Genomic DNA, 20,227 nt, shown 5'->3' on the forward strand with positions numbered 1-20,227 from the left:
ATATCTCACAATTGTTTTTGGCCTTACTCAATTGTTAATTATAAAACGAGATTTGGGGAATCGAATGGCAAGAACAATATTGCTGAAGTTAGGGTCACACAGAATTAAGTAGAATTTTACAACACTGAGAAAGGCCTATCAGCCCAACTTTTTGCAGACGAGCTTTTTCCCACCTTACTTCATTTCATCCCACCAGCATATTCCTGTGTTCCTTTTTCCCTCATGTACATATCTAGCTTCCTCTTGAATGTATCTGCTACTCGCCATGTGGTAACGGGTACCATATTCATACCATTCCTTGAACAAAAACATTTCCCCTGATTGGATTTATCAGGTTATAGCAGAGCCAGTCCACAATAGCCACTCCCTGGGCTGATTTCAGGGAGCATTCATTCACAAGTAATTTTAAGATTAGATGCAGAGTGAAGATCCCGCGACACTCTCCTATCTAACACATCCAGTCAGATCTGATACAAGTAAATACAATAAAGTTCCCTCTATACAAGGCCCAACATTGTGCCTTAATCACAGCCCCACAGGATAGCTGCTACTGTACCTTGTGATCTTTCTGTTCTCCAAACATCGTATCCAAGTGGCCCAAGTCAGATTGATAACTTGGTGCCACATTGTGGACAGAGACTTGGTTGAGACTGTCCATAGTCATTTGCTTCAAATCTTTACAGCTGACAAATCGGGGGAGCCTTTCATCGAGTCAATCAGCCCTGTATTTGAACACAGGATGCAGAGGTGGAAGTCCAGTATTCTGAACAACTGTCATGACTGTGGAGACCATTGTTTTTTCCAGTTATTGAACCTTATGGGTGAGGGGCTTGACAAAATCATCACATCTAGCATATAAGTCACTTTAACAGGATGTAAAAACGAGGTTGACTTTCCACATGGCTAGCCAGACCCAGTCAGTAGCTTTCAAAAGCAAATTGCATAAATATTTGGAAAGAAGGAATTTGCAAAGAAGAAGGGGAGTGGGACTTTCAGGAACCTAACATGGGCATGATGGGTTGAATGGCCTTTCTCTGTGCTGTTATAATTTCATGATTGCATGTCAAGGCAGTGAGCCGGAGGCTGAGTTTGTCCGGCCTGATTGCAATCCAATGGAATCAAAGGTTCACTTTGACTATTGGCTTCCGCCTTTTACTGGAGATCTCTGAGGCATTGAGCAGTCCTCCTCATATACCAACAGGAATCACGCCAGACTCCAAAAGCAGCTGACCTGGAGGCTGCGCTGAAAACTGCACTCGCTCTACCCTTTCAGCACTCCACAGATCGAGGCCAAGGTCAAGCTCACATCAGGAAAGGGGCTGTCTCCAGCTTTGAACTGACATCCGTTTAAAAGGAGCAAATTCAGGCTGTACCCACCCTGGCAAGACACACAGCAGCTGCCAGGAGCAAATGCCAAGAATCAGTTGGTTGAATTGTGGAAAGAATTAAAATTCTCCCCCCTTTCCATCTTTCAGCTTTCCTATCCAAACATTTCAATAATTGACGTGGTTAGTTTCTGTGACAACCACTTTGCCTTAAAATATTTCCAAATGCATCCTGGAGTTTTGCTGGGTCACTCTTTCCTCTGTATGGCTGCCACAAAACATCAATCATTCCGCAGCGGTGACTGATGGTTTTTGGCATTTTGGATATTGATCACAAGTATTTTGCTAACTGGCGGACAGCAGGACGAAACAGAGGGACAAACTCAATGGTCGAGGAGGTTATACCAAGCCTGGTGGGGCAATAACAATGAGGCAATAACAATCAGTGGTGGGACAGGGGTTGATGAACAGATCTGTAAAAAAAAAATCTGCACCGTGGCAACCAGACTGAGTTGTTCCATTCCAATTAATTGGAAGAGTTTTGTGCAGCTCTGAAGAGAATGGGTAATAGCTGTCACCTTGCCAAAACCAACCAGCAACCGATTATCACTGGGTTGTTGTCAACTGGAATCAAGTAAAGATGAACTCTGTTGTCAACATCCCATGATATAGCCCACAAAAGACGATCAAATGTATAGAAGCTGTGTCCAGTGGTATTAGAACTGGGAGCATTATACTAGAAACCTCTGTATGTAAATAAGGAATGTTCTAACATATACTGAAGATGTTCCCTGACTGGAAACCTTATATCATAGAAATTAGAAGCACAATTAGGTCATTCAGCCTTTTAAGTCTACTCTGCCATTCATTATGATCATGGCTGATCATCCAACTCAATGGCTTACCCTGCTTTCCTCCATATCCTTTGCTCCCCTTCACCCCAAGTGCTACATCTAACTGCTTCTTGAAAACATACAATGTTTTGGCCTCAACTACTTCCTGTGGTAACTAATTCCACAGGCTCGCATCTCTCTGGGCGAAGATATTTCTCCTCACCTCAGTCCTAAATGGTCCACCCTCAGATTATCACCCCTGGTTCTGGACACTCCTACCATTGGGAACATCCTTCTTGCATCTACCCTGTCTAGTCCTGTTAGACTTTTAGTGATTTCTGTGAAATCCCCTCCTCATTCTTCTGAACTCTAGCGAACGCAATCATAACTGATTCAATCTTTCCTCATATGGCAGTATAACAATTGCAGAAGTTGTATGAAAATACCATAACCAAGAGAGTGAAGGTGGGTAAATAACAGAATGCTGTAACCAGCAACCCTACAATTCTGTGGCACTTAGAAGGTATTTTACACCAAACTTCTGTGGAAAGGCAATATGATTTCTGTAAGAAATTAATATGGATCCAACACAGATATCCTAATGCAGGGGTGTTTCCCTGGTACCCTGGCTAATATTTATGCCTTACAGTCAATATAACAAATACACATTGTCTGGTGGTTGTTTGTGGTAACTTACTGTACCTAAAGTGGCTGCCGTGGTTCCCACATTATGACAGTGAGGATAATTCAACACTGGCTGAAAAACGTTTTGGGGACATTTTGAGGCCACGAAAGGTGCTATACAAATGCAAGTATTTCCTTCTTTCGTTAATAAAAGCGTTGGGGCAGCAATTTTCTTTGATGAAACTGGCAGACATTTAGAGAATGTCACTTCAAGCAGAAACATACAGTCCCTGAAGAGGCAGGAAAGTGAGACTGAGAGAGAGAGAGAGAGAAGCAACAGATCGGAAACTCAGTCCATGCGTGAATCCAGAAACGGGAGAAGCGCCTCATATACAGTCTGATTTTACAGCCACACTCCCAATTAATATAAACGCAAATTACTGCGGATGCTGGGATCAGAAACAAAAACAGAAAATACTGGACAATCTCAGCAGATCTGACAGCATCTGTCGAGAGAAGGGCGCTAACCTTTCAAGTCTGGGTGACTCTTTTTCCCAATTTGTCCCAATTAATAAAACAGTTCTCGAGAAGGGTCACTTAGACACTTCACAGATGCTGTCAGACCCGCGGAGTTTATCCAGCCTTTTCTGTTTCTAAAAGTTTAGTCAGGAGTCCCACGTTAACTCAAGGATTTACTGTAAAGGTGTTCGCGACTTTCCTGATTTCCTTTGGGGGGCGGGGGCGGGGGGGGGGGGGGGGGGGGGGGCGATCTGGAATCCCTTCTCTCCTGCTCCCAATTCCTCGGCCAGGGTCGATTTCTGAAATTTTCTGTGGCTGAGAATTTGACTTTGGGAAATCCTGGGTGTCACAGAATGAATGTGGGATGTGTGCAGCAAAGAATGTTGCAACAGGGAGCGTTGCAAATGAGGGATTGGTGTGTAACAGAGACCTTGATAATGACAGTGGGTGTGTACCAGAGGGGGTGTTATTACCAAGGGCCGGTTAATGAGTGGGAGGTGCGCAAGAGAGGAAAGGTTAGAATTGCGTGCCTTATAATGATAGTGGGGTGTAACAGAAAGTGATATCGCCAAGGGGCTGGTAATGAAGGTGAGGCGAGGTCTGTTACAACTGAGAGTTTAACAATGATGCTGTGGTTATTCCCACAATGTAAAAACTGGCCCAGACAGTGAGAATGGCGCTCCGTTTACTCTCGTTCTGAAAGGGTTAAATTTGTAATCCAGTCTTTGGTAAAATAATTAGTTTGCTAGAATGCCCGTTCCTGTGTGTCGAACGTTTTAATTGAAGTGTTAATGACTGCGTGTTTAATTCACAGCCTGCAATGTTCAGTGCTATTATGGTTCTATTCACTAAGCCCCTGGACAAATAAGTAAAAACACCAGAACGTGTAAACAAGGAGATAGGTCACAGGGGCAAAACTGATCTGCATCCACTAATTAACCAACACTGGGCACTTCCATACAAAACGCTCCTAAACGTTTCATTCGAAGGTCGAGGCCGACTAGACAGCACCTGTGGGAGGATTAACCCTAAACTAACGTGAGGTGACTTTGTGGATTGACTCGATCCGAGCTGTGAAAACGCGGTTCTCTCACTCTGAAATCCTGTCGCAACAGCACAGCCGGTCCCAGTTCAAACTCCCGATCGCGACAACCTGATTGGATCTCTCGTTTTGCAACGACACAGCCTTCATTGAGTTGAGACCTGGGTGGGGGGGAGACCTGGGTTTGGGGGAGGAGGAGACCTGGGTTTGGGGGGACGAGGAGACCTGGGTTTGGGGGGAGGAGGAGACCTGGGTTTGGGGGGGAGGGGGAGACCTGGGTTTGGGGGGAGGAGGAGACCTGGGTTTGGGGGGAGGGGGAGACCTGGGTTTGGGGGGAGGGGGAGACCTGGGTTTGGGGGGGGGGAGACCTGGGTTTGGGGGGGGGGGGAGACCTGGGTTTGGGGGGGGGCGAGACCTGGGTTTGGGGGGGGAGACCTGGGTTTGGGGGGGGGGGGAGACCTGGGTTTGGGGGGGGGGGGAGACCCGGGGTTGGGGGGGGGGGGGAGACCTGGGTTTGGGGGGGGGGGAGACCTGGGTTTGGGGGGGGGCGAGACCTGGGTTTGGGGGGGGGAGACCTGGGTTTGGGGGGGGAGACCTGGGTTTGGGGGGGGGGGAGACCTGGGTTTGGGGGGGGGGGAGGACCTGGGTTTGGGGGGGGCGACCTGGGTTTGGGGGGGGGGGAGACCTGGGTTTGGGGGGGGGGGAGACCTGGGTTTGGGGGGGGGGGGAGACCTGGTTTGGGGGGGGGCGAGACCTGGGTTTGGGGGGGGGAGACCTGGGTTTGGGGGGGGGAGACCTGGGTTGGGGGGGGGGGGGAGACCTGGGTTTGGGGGGGGGGGCCTGGGTTGGGGGGGGAGACCTGGGTTGGGGGGGGGAGACCTGGGTTTGGGGGGGGGAGACCTGGGTTTGGGGGGGGGGGGAGACCTGGGTTTGGGGGGGGGAGACCTGGGAATGGGGGGGGAGACCTGGGAATGGGGGGGGGGAGACCTGGGTTTGGGGGGGGAGACCTGGGTTTGGGGGGGGGGAGACCTGGGTTTGGGGGGGGGGAGACCTGGGTTTGGGGGGGGGGGGGAGACCTGGGTTTGGGGGGGGGGAGACCTGGGTTTGGGGGGGGGGGAGACCTGGGTTTGGGGGGGGGAGACCTGGGTTTGGGGGGGGGGGGAGACCTGGGTTTGGGGGGGGGGGAGACCTGGGTTTGGGGGGGGGGAGACCTGGGTTTGGGGGGGGGACCTGGGTTTGGGGGGGGGAGACCTGGGTTTGGGGTGGGGGAGACCTGGGTTTGGGAGGGGGGAGACCTGGGTTTGGGGGGGGGGGAGACCTGGGTTTGGGGGGGGGAGACCTGGGTTTGGGGGGGGGAGACCTGGGTTTGGGGGGGGGGGGAGACCTGGGTTGGGGGGGGGAGACCTGGGTGGGTAGGGGGGGTGAGGCCTGGGTGGGTAGGGGGGGTGAGGCCTGGGTGGGTAGGGGGGGTGAGGCCTGGGTGGGTAGGGGGGGTGAGCCAGGGTGGGTAGGGGGGGTGAGCCAGGGTGGGTAGGGGGGGTGAGCCAGGGTGGGTAGGGGGGGTGAGCCAGGGTGGGTAGGGGGGGTGAGCCAGGGTGGGTAGGGGGGGTGAGCCTGGGTGGGTAGGGGGGGGTTGGTGAGCCTGGGGGCTGAGCCTGGGCGGGGGGGATGAGCCTGGGTGGGGGGTGGTGTGGTCAGGGTGGGTGGGTGTGGTGAGGGTGGGTGGGTGTGGTGAGGGTGGGTGGGTGTGGTGAGGGTGGGTGGGTGGTGTGGTGAGGGTGGGTGAGGGTGGGTGGGGGGGTTGGGTGAGCCTGGGTGGGTAGCGGGGGGGGTAAGCCTGGGTGGGATGGGGGGGTGAGCTTGGGTTGGGGGGGGTGGTGTGAGCCTGGGTGGGGTGGTGTGAGCCTGGGTGGGGGGGGGGGTGAGCCTGGGTGGTGGTGGGGGGGGGGGAGTCAGTGAGTCTGGGTGGGGTGGTGTGAGCCTGAGTAGAGGGGGGGTGTGAGCCTGGGTAGAGGGGGATGTGAGCCTGGGTAGAGGGGGGTGATCCTTGGTGGTGGGGTGAGCCTGGGTAGGGGGGGTGAGCCTGGGTAGAGGGGGATGTGAGCCTGGGTAGAGGGGGGTGTGAGCCTGCGTAGAGGGAGGTGTGAGCCTGGGTAGAGGGGGGTGATCCTTGGTGGTGGGGTGAGCCTGGGTAGGGGGGGTGAGCCTGGGTAGGGGGGGTGAGCCTGGGTAGGGGATGTGAGCCTGGATGTGGGGGGCAGGGGGGAGTGAACCTGGGTGTGGGGGTGGGGGGAGTAAGCCTGGGTAGGAGGGTTGAGCCTGGGTAGGGGATGTGAGCCTGGGTGTGGTGGGGGGATGTGAGCCTGGGTGTGGAGGGGGGAGAGTGAGCCTGGGTGTGGAGGGGGTAGAGTGAGCATGGGTGTGGTGGAGGGAGAGTGAGCCCGGGTGTGGAGGGGGGAGAGTGGGCCTGGGTGTGGAGGGGGGAGAGTGGGCCTGGGTGTGGAGGGGGGAGAGTGGGCCTGGGTGTGGAGGGGGGAGAGTGAGGCTGGGTGTGGAGGGGGGAGAGTGAGCCTGGGTGTGGGGAGGGGAGGGGGGAGGGGAGGGGGAGGGAGTGAGCCTGGGTAGGGGATGTGAGCCTGGGGGTGGTCGGGGGACGTGAGCCTGGGTGTGGGGGGGGATGTGAGTCCTGGTGTGTGGCGGGGGGGGGGGATGTGAGCCTGGGTGTGGGGGGGGGAGTGAGCCTGGGTGTGGGGGGGTGCGTGGGGTTGAGCCTGGGTGTGGGGGGGGGAGAGTCTGGGTGTGGAGGGTGCGCCTGGGTGTGGGGGGGGGGGGGTGAGCCTGGGTAGGGGGGGTGAGCCTGGGTAGGGGGGTGAACCTGGGTAGGGGGGTGAGCCTGAGTAGGGGGGGTGAGACTGGGTAGGGGGGTGAGCCCTGGTGCGGGGGGGGGGGTGAGTCTCGATGGGGGATGAGTCTCGATGGGGGGGGGGCAGTAAGCCTGGGTGTGGGGTGGGGGGGGAGTGAGCCTGGGTGTGAGGGGGGGGAGTGAGCCTGGGTGTGGGGGGGGGTGAGTGAGCCTGGGTGTGGGGGTGGGAGTGAGACTGGGGGGAGTGAACCTGGGTGTGGGGGGGGGGGGGGTGAGCCAGGGCGGGGGGGGGGGGGGAGTGAGCCTGGGTGGGGGGGAGTGAGCCTGGGTATGGGGGTGGGGGTGAGCATGGGTGTGGGGGGGGAGGTGAGACTGGGGGGAGTGAGACGGTGGGAGTGAGCCTGGGTGTAAGGGGGGGGGGGTGAGCCTGGGTGTGGGGGGAGGGGGTGAGCCAGGGTGTGTGGGGGAGTGAGCCTGGTTGTGAGGGGGGGGGGGTGAGCATGGGTGTGGGGGGGGGGAGCCTGGGTGTGAGGGGGGGGGGATTGAGCCTGGGTGTGGTGGGGGGGGGTGAGCCTGGGTGTGTGTGGGGGATGGAGAGCCTGGGATGGAGAGCCTGGGTAGGGGATGTGAGCCTGGGTGTGGGGGAGAGTGAGCCTGGGTGTGGGGGGGGGGGGGGGAGACCTGGGTTTGGGGGGGGGAGACCTGGGTTTGGGGGGGGGCGAGACCTGGGTTTGGGGGGGGGAGACCTGGGTTTGGGGGGGGCGAGACCTGGGTTTGGGGGGGGAGACTGGGTTGGGGGGGGAGACCTGGGTTTGGGGGGGGGGGACCTGGGTTGGGGGGGGGGGACCTGGGTTGGGGGGGGGAGACCTGGGTTTGGGGGGGGGGAGACCTGGGTTTGGGGGGGGGGAGACCTGGGTTTGGGGGGGGGGAGACCTGGGTTTGGGGGGGGGGGAGACCTGGGTTTGGGGGGGGGAGGACCTGGGTTTGGGGGGGGGAGACCTGGGTTTGGGGGGGGAGACCTGGGTTTGGGGGGGGGAGACCTGGGAATGGGGGGGGAGACCTGGGAATGGGGGGGGGGAGACCTGGGTTTGGGGGGGGGAGACCTGGGTTTGGGGGGGGGGAGACCTGGGTTTGGGGGGGGGGGAGACCTGGGTTTGGGGGGGGGGGAGACCTGGGTTTGGGGGGGGGGAGACCTGGGTTTGGGGGGGGGGAGACCTGGGTTTGGGGGGGAGGGAGACCTGGGTTTGGGGGGGGGAGACCTGGGTTTGGGGTGGGGGAGACCTGGGTTTGGGAGGGGGGGAGACCTGGGTTTGGGAGGGGGGGAGACCTGGGTTTGGGGGGGGGGGAGACCTGGGTTTGGGGGGGGGAGACCTGGGTTTGGGGGGGGGAGACCTGGGTTTGGGGGGGGGAGACCTGGGTTGGGGGGGGAGACCTGGGTGGGTAGGGGGTGAGGCCTGGGTGGGTAGGGGGGTGAGGCCTGGGTGGGTAGGGGGGTGAGGCCTGGTGGGTAGGGGGGTGAGGCCTGGGTGGGTAGGGGGGGTGAGCCAGGGTGGGTAGGGGGGGTGAGCCAGGGTGGGTAGGGGGGGTGAGCCTGGGTGGGTAGGGGGGGTGCGCCTGGGGGGGGGTTGGTGAGCCTGGGGGCTGAGCCTGGGCGGGGGGGATGAGCCTGGGTGGGGGGTGGTGTGGTGAGGGTGGGTGGGTGTGGTGAGGGTGGGTGGGTGGTGTGGTGAGGGTGGGTGAGGGTGGGTGGGGGGGTTGGGTGAGCCTGGGTGGGTAGCGGGGGGGGGTAAGCCTGGGTGGGATGGGGGGGTGAGCTTGGGTTGGGGGGGTGGTGTGAGCCTGGGTGGGGTGGTGTGAGCCTGGGTGGGGGGGGGGGGTGAGCCTGGGGGGTGGGGGGGGGGGGGGAGTCAGTGAGTCTGGGTGGGGTGGTGTGAGCCTGAGTAGAGGGGGGTGTGAGCCTGGGTAGAGGGGGATGTGAGCCTGGGTAGAGGGGGGTGATCCTTGGTGGTGGGGTGAGCCTGGGTAGGGGGGGTGAGCCTGGGTAGAGGGGGATGTGAGCCTGGGTAGAGGGGGGTGTGAGCCTGCGTAGAGGGAGGTGTGAGCCTGGGTAGAGGGGGGTGATCCTTGGTGGTGGGGTGAGCCTGGGTAGGGGGGGTGAGCCTGGGTAGGGGGGGTGAGCCTGGGTAGGGGATGTGAGCCTGGATGTGGGGGGCAGGGGGGAGTGAACCTGGGTGTGGGGGGGGGGGAGTAAGCCTGGGTAGGAGGGTTGAGCCTGGGTAGGGGATGTGAGCCTGGGTGTGGTGGGGGGATGTGAGCCTGGGTGTGGAGGGGGGTGAGTGAGCCCGGGTGTGGAGGGGGGAGAGTGGGCCTGGGTGTGGAGGGGGGAGAGTGGGCCTGGGTGTGGAGGGGGGAGAGTGGGCCTGGGTGTGGAGGGGGGAGAGTGGGCCTGGGTGTGGAGGGGGGAGAGTGGGCCTGGGTGTGGAGGGGGGAGAGTGAGCCTGGGTGTGGAGGGAGGAGAGTGAGCCTGGGTGTGGGGAGGGGAGGGGGGAGGGGAGGGGGAGGGGGAGGGAGTGAGCCTGGGTAGGGGATGTGAGCCTGGGGGTGGTCGGGGGACGTGAGCCTGGGTGTGAGGGGGGGGGGGATGTGAGCCTGGGTGTGGTGGGGGGATGTGAGTCCTGGTGTGTGGGGGGGGGGGGGATGTGAGCCTGGGTGTGGGGGGGGGAGTGAGCCTGGGTGTGGGGGGGTGCATGGGGTTGACCCTGGGTGTGGGGGGGGGAGAGTCTGGGTGTGGAGGGTGCGCCTGGGTGTGGGGGGGGGGATGAGCCTGGGTAGGGGGGGTGAGCCTGGGTAGGGGGGTGAACCTGGGTAGGGGGGTGAGCCTGAGTAGGGGGGGTGAGACTGGGTAGGGGGGTGAGCCCTGGTGCGGGGGGGGGGGGGGTGAGTCTCGATGGGGGGATGAGTCTCGATGGGGGGGGGGGTGAGTCTCAATGGGGGGCAGTAAGCCTGGGTGTGGGGTGGGGGGGGAGTGAGCCTGGGTGTGAGGGGGGGGAGTGAGCCTGGGTGTGGGGGGGGGGTGAGTGAGCCTGGGTGTGGGGGTGGGAGTGAGACTGGGGGGAGTGAACCTGGGTGTGGGGGGGGGGGGGTGAGCCAGGGTGGGGGGGGGGGGGAAGTGAGCCTGGGTGGGGGGGAGTGAGCCTGGGTATGGGGGTGGGGGTGAGCATGGGTGTGGGGGGGGAGGTGAGACTGGGGGGAGTGAGACGGTGGGAGTGAGCCTGGGTGTAAGGGGGGGGGGGGTGTGAGCCTGGGTGTGGGGGGAGGGGGTGAGCCAGGGTGTGTGGGGGAGTGAGCCTGGTTGTGGGGGGGGGGGTGAGCATGGGTGTGGGGGGGGGGGAGCCTGGGTGTGAGGGGGGGGGGGGGGATTGAGCCTGGGTGTGGTGGGGGGGGGGGGGGGAGTGGGGGGGGTGAGCCTGGGTGTGTGTGGGGGATGGAGAGCCTGGGATGGAGAGCCTGGGTAGGGGATGTGAGCCTGGGTGTGGGGGAGAGTGAGCCTGGGTGTGGGGGGTGAGTGAGCCTGGGTGTGGGGGGGGGGGGTGGTGAGCCTGGGTGTGGGGGGGGGGTAAGCCTGGATGTGGGGGGGGGGGTAAGCCTGGATGTGGGGGGGGGGTGACCCTGGGTGGGGGTGAGCCTGGGTGGGGGGGGGGGGCTGGGGAGTGAGCCTGGGTGTGAGGGGGGGGCTGGGGAGTGAGCCTGGGTGTGAGGGGGGAGTGAGCCTGGGTGTGGGTGGGGGTGAGCCTGGGCGTGGGGGGAGGGGGGGTTGGGGAGTGAGCCTGGGTGTGAGGTGGGAAGTGAGCCTGGGTGTGAGGGGGGGGGGGGAGTGAGCCTGGGTGTGAGGGGGGGGGAGTGAGCCTGGGTGTGAGGGGGGGGCAGTGAGCCTGGGTGTGAGGGGGGGAGTGAGCCTGGGTGTGAGGGGGGGGGAGTGAGCCTGGGTGTGAGGGGGGGGGGGGAGTGAGCCTCGGTGTGGGTGGGGGTTGAGCCTGGGTGGGGGTGGGGGGGTGTGAGCCTGGTTGTGGGTGGGGGTTGGGGGGTGAGCCTGGGTGGGGGCGGGTGAGCCTGGGTAGGGGTGGGTAGCCTGTGTACAGAAAATGCCGGAGAAACTCCGATCTGGCAGCATCTGTGGAGTGAAACAGAGGGAACGTTTCGGGTTGAAATGACCCTTGGACAGAACAGAAGGATCATTTCCATCCCAAATATTACCTCTGTCTCTCGCTCCACAGATGCTGCCACATCTGAGTTTCTCCGGCATTTTCTGTACTCTCCTTTCCAATTTTTACCCCAAATCGCACAGAAATAGATTCACAATTTCTCAACACTCCACTGCCAACTGTTTAAATTTCCTCCAGAAATCAAATGGCTCAGTGCATTCCGCGAGGCTCCAGGGTAGCAGCAGTTCCTTGTTTGGAGAGGGTATTGTATTCTAACACACGCGGTGACACTCACACTTCTCAGTTTGGTTTTGCTGTTTGCCCAGCTGCACCACGTGTCTGTGTTCACAGGCCCGCCAGCTCTCTCTATATAAAAAATATATAAAGCTGCCCAACGCCACAAACATTGCTGAGATCCGACAGCAATGCAAACTGCATGGAGGAGAAATATAGGGCCACTTCTATCGGGCGAGTTCACACAACAGACTGGAATCCCTCTGATTGACGGCTGTTCTTCAGCAACGCATTTTATTAAACTTCAACCCTCTAAGTACGATCTGGCATTTTAAGCTATCGGGGATTTTTTTGATGTATATGGAATGTAGGAGTGACGGATCGATTTCCCTGTGCTTCGCTTGTGTACAGTATCATCTCCCTCCTTTTGTGGAGATAAGCCTTAGCCGGTCGGGTAAGGGGAGTAGCCACTTTTAAAGGATACGGCGAGAGGGGAGGGAATATTGTGCAGATTAACGCGGGGTGTGTTTCTTTTCTCTTTCCACTGATTTTACTAAATCTGTCTTCAGCGCAAAATGTGAAGTGCGATTCTCTTGGTATACGGGTGTGTATGAGAGAGAGGGAAAGTGTGAATATGAGAGAGGAATGCATATCAGAGGGAGGGAAGGTGTGTGTGAGAGAGGTATGTGTATGAGCGAGAGGGAAAGTGTATGTGTGAGAGGTATGTGTGTATGAGAGGTGTGTGTATGAGAGGTGTGTGTATGAGAGAGGGATGGTGTGTGTATGAGAGGTGTGTGTATGAGAGGGGAGGTGTGTGTATGAGAGAGGGATGGTGTGTGTATGAGAGGTGTGTGTATGAGAGGGGAGGTGTGTGTATGAGAGAGGGATGGTGTGTGTATGAGAGGTGTGTGTATGAGAGAGGGATGGTGTGTGTATGAGAGGTGTGTGTATGAGAGGGAAGGTGTGTGTATGAGGGAAGGTGTGTGTGTGAGAGGTGTGTGTATGAGAGAGGGATGGTGTGTGTATAAGAGGGAAGGTGTGTGTGAGAGAGGTGTGTCTATGAGAGAGGGAATGTGTGTGTATGAGAGATGTGTGTATGAGAGAGGGAAGGTGTGTGTGTGTGTAAGAGAGGTGTGTATATGAGAGAGGGAATGTGTGTGTATGAGAGGTGTGTGTATGAGAGGGAAGGTGTGTGTATGAGAGGTGTGTGTATGAGAGGGAAGGTGTGTGTGAGACAAGGAGGTATGTATACGAGAGGGAAGGTGTGTGTGAGACAGAGGGGTCTGTGGTTAAATCTGCCAGGACCTCTCTCCACCCCTCACTGCCTCACACACAGTTGTTTGTGGAAACTAAGTTTATCCCATAGTTCTGCCGTCTCACAAGCAGGGACAGTAAACCGCACACATCTGCATTACACATTGACCAACTTTCTGATGTTGCCTGTGACTGAATCAAATATTCCATCCTTGCCCTCCCTCCCACCTCTCCCTCTGAAGGCTAAACCCACAGAAAAGTAATCAAAGCTCCTTTCCTGCAATGAATTCCATTATTGCTTGTCTCGCTCGGTTCTATTGGAATTCATATTTGCAAAGCCTCTGAATTTATTTTTACAGCACCGGTTTTCAATGTCAGGAGCCAGCGATAGGCGGTTTAGGAGAATTTGAAAGTGACAAAGGTGGTTTAGTTTTGAACCTTGCCCCGGCTTTGCCGCTATTTTGGATCCCACATTTATAAACACCAATCCTGTATTGTACATTATCTTGTCCCTTACCCGCAGTCCAGCTGACAGAGAGCAGGAGAAAGTGCAGTGTCCCGGGCACACTCGGCATCGCGGGTCTCCTCAAACCGTCCGTCCCAGATCGTTACAATTCAAGAAAAAAAAGTAATACAAAAATTCCTTTAGATATATTTTTCAAAATCCTCCTCTCTGGCTCCGATCCGGCGAGAAAAGCAGCGGCACATCCAGGATCCGAACCGCCGGTTACTCGGTGAAATTCACTCCAACTCTGGCTGAAACAGCAGGCGTTCGGCAACCTTTCCCGATGTCCCCACGTATCCCCCCGTGAACTCGGGGAAAGATTTTCCGTGTCTGCGACCTCGCTGTCTCTCTTCTCAATGGAGCCAGGCCGCCTCCATTCACTCACTCACTCATTCATTCATTCCCTCTCTCACTCTCCCTCCCACCTCTCCCGGCCCCACAGAGTTGTCTCTTGCTAACTTGTTCCAACTTCCCAGCTGATTTCGTCACGCACTCCAGCCCGCCTCCCTCCACCGCCCAGATCTCTCCACACATTCTGCCTCTCACTCTCGGGTGTAGCTCTCCCCTCCCCAACTCCACCCCCTACTCCCTCCCCATCCCCCCCCCCCCCCCCCCCCCGCCCGCCCTTCCCGGGATCAGGTTGATCAATCAGTCCGGGAGAGATCCCGGCTCCCCCTCTTGCCCCAGCCGGTTGTGAATTGTCAAGATTCAGAGGGGGCTGTTTCAGGTGCTCCCAGTAAAATCGACCGAAGTGCTAGAAGTCTCAGGGAACAGCATCCCCGGGGTCCAAACGATGACAGAACAGGGTTCTCCCGTTAGCTTGAGTCGCTCAGAGCGAGACTGAGCTAGAGAGACCCGAGAGTTCACAAGTTCTATATGAGGCGAGAGGAAGCAGTCAGTCCTCCAACAACCCGATCACAATCCAGCGGCCCCTGCTGGTATCTCTATGTAGCTGGATGGATGTCTGTTGAGGACAGGACGGCTGTTGGTGCTCCCCCACCTTGAGAGGGCCAACAGCAGCTTCCTTTCCAATTGCACCTGACCAATTGCACTTTTTGAGATACCTGCGCGTAACTACAAACAGCGAATCCCTCAGCATCAGACAACACACCATTTGCAGGAGTTAAAGAGCCCCAAGAAAGGGCTAGAAATATGTGACGGTTTTCAACCAAGATGCGTTATAATCGGAGAATGGAAAAACACTTCTCACTGTAAATCTGGTAGGAATAAATGCACCTTTATCAGAAAAGTAAACGTTTATGTCAAAAATAAAATAAGTCCAGAGAATGTGAGACAGTACATAGGCATATAAAACACATAGTGGCACTGCACTCAGTAACACAACACCGTCACACACAGTGATACTGTTCTGTTATAGAGCACTGGCATACACAGTGGTACCGCTGTCAGTGATATAACATTGTAAGAAGTCTAACGACACCAGGTTAAAGTCCAACAGGTTTGATTCAAATCACTAGCTTTCAGAGCATTGCTCCTTCCTCAGGTGAACTTGAGCAGTGCTCCGAAAGCTAGTGATTTGAAAGAAATCAATTGGACTTCAACCTGGTTTTGTAAGATTTCTTACTGTGCTCACCCCAGTCCAACACGGGCATCTCCACATCGTCATATAACACTATCACACAGTGATATAGCACTGTCACGCAGTGATTCTGCTCCCAGTGATATAACACTGTCATGTACAGTGATACATTTCCCAGTGATATGAGACTGTCACACACAGTGATACTGCTCTCAGTGATGTAACATTGCCACAAAGAGTGATACGCACTCAGCGATATAACACTGTCTCACACACACATACAGTATTACAGTTCTCAGTGATATATCACTGTCAGACCAGTGTCACTGCTCTCGTTGATATAATACTGTCACCCACAGTGATACTGTTCTCACTGATATAACACTGTCACACACAGTGATACTGCACTCAGTAATATAACAATGTCACACACAGTGATACTGCACACTGATATAACGCTGGCACACCCAGTGATACAGCTCTCAGTGATGTAACACTGCTACACACAATGATGCTGGTCTCAGGGATATAACACGTCACACACAGTGATACTGCACTCAGTGATACAGTATAACACTGTCACACACAGTGATACTGCACTCAGTGATATAACACGGTCACACACCGTGATACTGCACACAGTGATATAACGCTTTCACACCCAGTGATAGAGCTCTCAGTGATGTAACACTGCCACACAGCGTGACACCGCTCTTACTGATATAACACTGTCACACACAGCGATACTGCTCTTACTGATATAACACTGTCACACACAGTGATACTGCTCTCACTGATATAACACTGCCACACAAAGTGATACTGCACACTGATATAACACTGTCACACACAGTGATGCTGCTCTTACTGATATAACACTGCCACACACAGTGATGCTGCTCTCACTGATATAACACTGTCACACACAGTGATACTGCACACTGATATAACACTGTCACACAAAGTGATGCTGCACTCAGTGATATTTTACTGTCACACAAAGCGATACTGCACTTAGTGATATGACTCTGTCACACCCAGTGATACTGCTCTTACTGATATAACTGTCACACACAGTGATACTGCACTGAGTGATATAACACTGTCACACAAAGTGATGCTGCACTCAGTGATATAACACTGTCACACAAAGTGATACTGCACTGAGTGATATAACACTGTCACACACAGTGATACTGCTCTTACTGATATAACTGTCACACACAGTGATGCTGCACTGAGTGATATAACACTGTCACACACACTGATACTGCACACTGTGATATAACTGTCACACCCAGTGATACTGCTCTCACTGATATAACTGTCACACACAGTGATGCTGCACTGAGTGATATAACACTGTCACACACACTGATACTGCACACTGTGATATAACTGTCATACCCAGTGATACTGCTCTCACTGATATAACTGTCACACACAGTGATGCTGCACTGAGTGATATAACACTGTCACACACACTGATACTGCACACTGTGATATAACTGTCACACCCAGTGATACTGCTCTCACTGATATAACTGTCACACACAGTGATGCTGCACTGAGTGATATAACACTGTCACACACAGTGATGCTGCTCTCACTGATATAACACTGTCACACAAAGTGATACTGCACACTGATATAACACTGTCACACACAGTGATGCTGCTCTCACTGATATAACACTGTCACACACAGTGATACTGCACACTGATATAACACTGTCACACAAAGTGATGCTGCACACTGATATAACACTGCCACACACAGTGATGCTGCTATCACTGATATAACACTGTCACACACAGTGATACTGCACACTGATATAACACTGTCACACAAAGTAATGCTGCACTCAGTGATATTTTACTGTCACACAAAGCGATACTGCACTTAGTGATATGACTCTGTCACACCCAGTGATACTGCTCTTACTGATATAACTGTCACACACAGTGATACTGCACTGAGTGATATAACACTGTCACACAAAGTGATGCTGCACTCAGTGATATAACACTGTCACACAAAGTGATACTGCACTGAGTGATATAACACTGTCACACCAGTGATACTGCACACTGTGATATAACACTGTCACACCAGTGATACTGCTCTCACTGATATAACTGTCACACACAGTGATACTGCACTGAGTGATATAACACTGTCACACCAGTGATACTGCTCTCACTGATATAACTGTCACACCAGTGATACTGCTCTCACTGGTATAACTGTCACACACAGTGATGCTGCACTGAGTGATATAACACTGTCACACACAGTGATGCTGCTCTTACTGATATAACACTGTCACACACAGTGATACTGCACACTTTGATATAAATGTCACACCCAGTGATGCTGCTCTCACTGATATAACTGTCACACACAGTGATGCTGCACTGAGTGATATAATACTGTCACACACACTGATACTGCACACTGTGACATAACTGTCACACCAGTGATACTGCTCTCACTGATATAACTGTCACACACAGTGATACTGCACACTGTGATATAACAATGTCACACCCAGTGATACAGCTCTCAGTGATATAACACTGTCACACCCAGTGATACAGCTCTCAGTGATATAACACTGTCACACACAGTAATACTGCACACTGATATAAGACTGTCACACAAAGTGATGCTGCACTGAGTGATATAACACTGTCACACAGAATGATACTGGTCTCAGTGATATAACACTGTCACACACAGCGGTACTCGTCTCAGTGATATAACACTGTCACACACAGTAATATTGCTCTCACTGATTTAAATACTGCCACAGACAGTGATACTGCACTCAGTGACATAACACTGTCACACAGAGTGATGCTGCACTCACTGATGTAACATTGTGACACACAGTGATACTGCGCTCAGTAATGTAACAGTCACACACAGTGATACATTTCTCAGTGATATAACACTGTCATACACAGTGATACAGCTTTCAGTGATATAACACTGTCATACACAGTGGTATTGCATTCAGTGATATAAGACTGCAACACACAGTAATACTGCACTCAGTGATATAGTACTGTCATACACAGTGATACTCGCCTCCGTGATATAACACTGTCACACACCGTGATACTGCTCTGAGTGATATAAATCTGTCACACATAGTGATACTGCACTCAGTGATATAATACTGCCACACACCGTGCTCTCAGTGATGTAACACTGTCACACACAGTGATACAGCTCTCAGTGATATACCACTGTCACACACAGTGATCCTGCATTCAATGATATAACAATGTCGCTTACAGTATACTGCACTCAGTGATATATCACTGTCACAACCAGTGATACTGCGCTCAGTAATATAATACTGTCACACGGTGATACTGCTCCCAGTGATATAACACTGTCACACACATTGATACTACATTAAGTGATACTTAATGATACTTAATGATACACACAGTGATACTGCACTCAGTGATTTAACACTGTCACAACCAGTGATACCGTACTCAGTGATATAACACTGTCACACACAGTAATACTGCACTCAGTGATATAACAGTGTCACCACATCGGTACCTGTCTCAGTGATATAACACTGTCACACACATTGATACTGCTCTCAGTGATATAACACTGTCGCACAGTGATACTGCACTCTGTGATATAACACTGTCACACTTAGTGATACTGCTCTCACTGATATAACACTGTCACACACATTGATACTGCTCTCACTGATATAACACTGTCACACAGTGATACTGCACTCTGTGATATAACACTGTCACACTTAGTGATACTGCACACCGATATAACACACTCACACAGAGTGATACTACATTCAGTGTTATAACACTGTGTTACACAGTGATACTGCACTCTGTGATGTAACACTGTCACACACAGTGATACTGCTCTTACTGATATAACACTGTCACAAAGAGTGATACTGCTCTCAGTAATATAACACTATCACACATTGATACAACATTAAGTGATATAACTGTCACACACAGTGATACTGCACTCAGTGATATAACACAGTCACACAAGTGATACTGCACTCAGTGATATAACACTGTCACACAAGTGATACTGCACTCAGTTGTACAGCACTGTCACACAAATTGATATTGCACTTAGTGATGTAACACTGGCATGTGCAGTGATATGGCTCTAAGTGATATAACACTGTCACACACAGTTCTACTGGTCTCAGTGATATACCACTGTCACACACAGTGATATTGCTTTCAGTGATATAACACTGTCACACACAGTAATACAGCTCTCAGTGATAATCATTGTCACACAGAGTGATACTGCTCTCAGAGTTATAACACTGTCACACACATTGATACTGCATTCAATTATATAACAATGTCACTTACAGTGATACTGCTCTCATTGATATAACATTGTTACACACAGTGATACTGTACTCTGATATAACACTGTTACAAAGAGTGATACTTCTCTCAGTAATATAACACTATCACACACATTGATACAACATTAAGTGATATAACTGTCACACACAGTGATACTGCACTCAGTGATATAACACTGTCACACAAGTGATACTGCACTCAGTTGTACAGCACTGTCACACAAATTGATATTGCACTTAGTGATGTAACACTGGCATGTGCAGTGATATTGCTCTCAGTGATATAACACTGTCACACACAGTTGTACTGGTCTCAGTGATATAACACTGTCACACACAGTGATAATGCACTCAGTGATATAACACTGCAACACACAGTGGCACTGGTCTCAGTGATATAATACTGTCACACACAGTGATACTGCACTCAGTGATATAACACTGTCACACAAAGTGATACTGCTCTCACTGAAATAACACTGCCACACACAGTAATACTGCACTCAGTGACATAACAGTCACACACAGTGATGCTGCATTCACTGATGTAACACTGACGCACAGTGATACTGCGCTCAGTAATGTAACACAGTCACACACAGTGATACATTTCTCAATGATATAACTCTGTCACACACAGTGATACAGCTTTCAGTGATATAACACTGCAACACACAGTGGCACTGGTCTCAGTGATATAACACTGTCACAACCAGTGATACTGCTCTCACTGACACTGTCACACACAGTGTTACTGTACTCAGTGATATAACTCTGTCACACACAGTGATACAGCACACTGATATAACACTGTCACACACAGTGTTACTGTACTCAGTGATATAACTCTGTCATACACAGTGATACAGCTTTCAATGACATAACACTGT

General features: G+C 53.6%; 1 protein-coding gene across 1 annotated transcript in view; it reads right to left on the reverse strand.

Annotated features, from left to right (window-relative positions):
- The window catches only part of robo3 (roundabout, axon guidance receptor, homolog 3 (Drosophila)), a 342,818-nt gene extending 328,881 nt beyond the window's left edge, over positions 1–13,937 (reverse strand). Inside the window, 1 exon segment of the mRNA XM_038779342.1 lies at positions 13,414–13,937. Coding sequence (XP_038635270.1) covers positions 13,414–13,471 — 58 coding nt within the window. The 5' untranslated portion in view covers positions 13,472–13,937.
- Positions 13,938–20,227: the final 6,290 nt, after the last annotated feature.

This window comes from Scyliorhinus canicula, chromosome 19, assembly GCF_902713615.1.
Source record: "Scyliorhinus canicula chromosome 19, sScyCan1.1, whole genome shotgun sequence".
Classification (NCBI taxonomy): domain Eukaryota; kingdom Metazoa; phylum Chordata; class Chondrichthyes; order Carcharhiniformes; family Scyliorhinidae; genus Scyliorhinus; species Scyliorhinus canicula.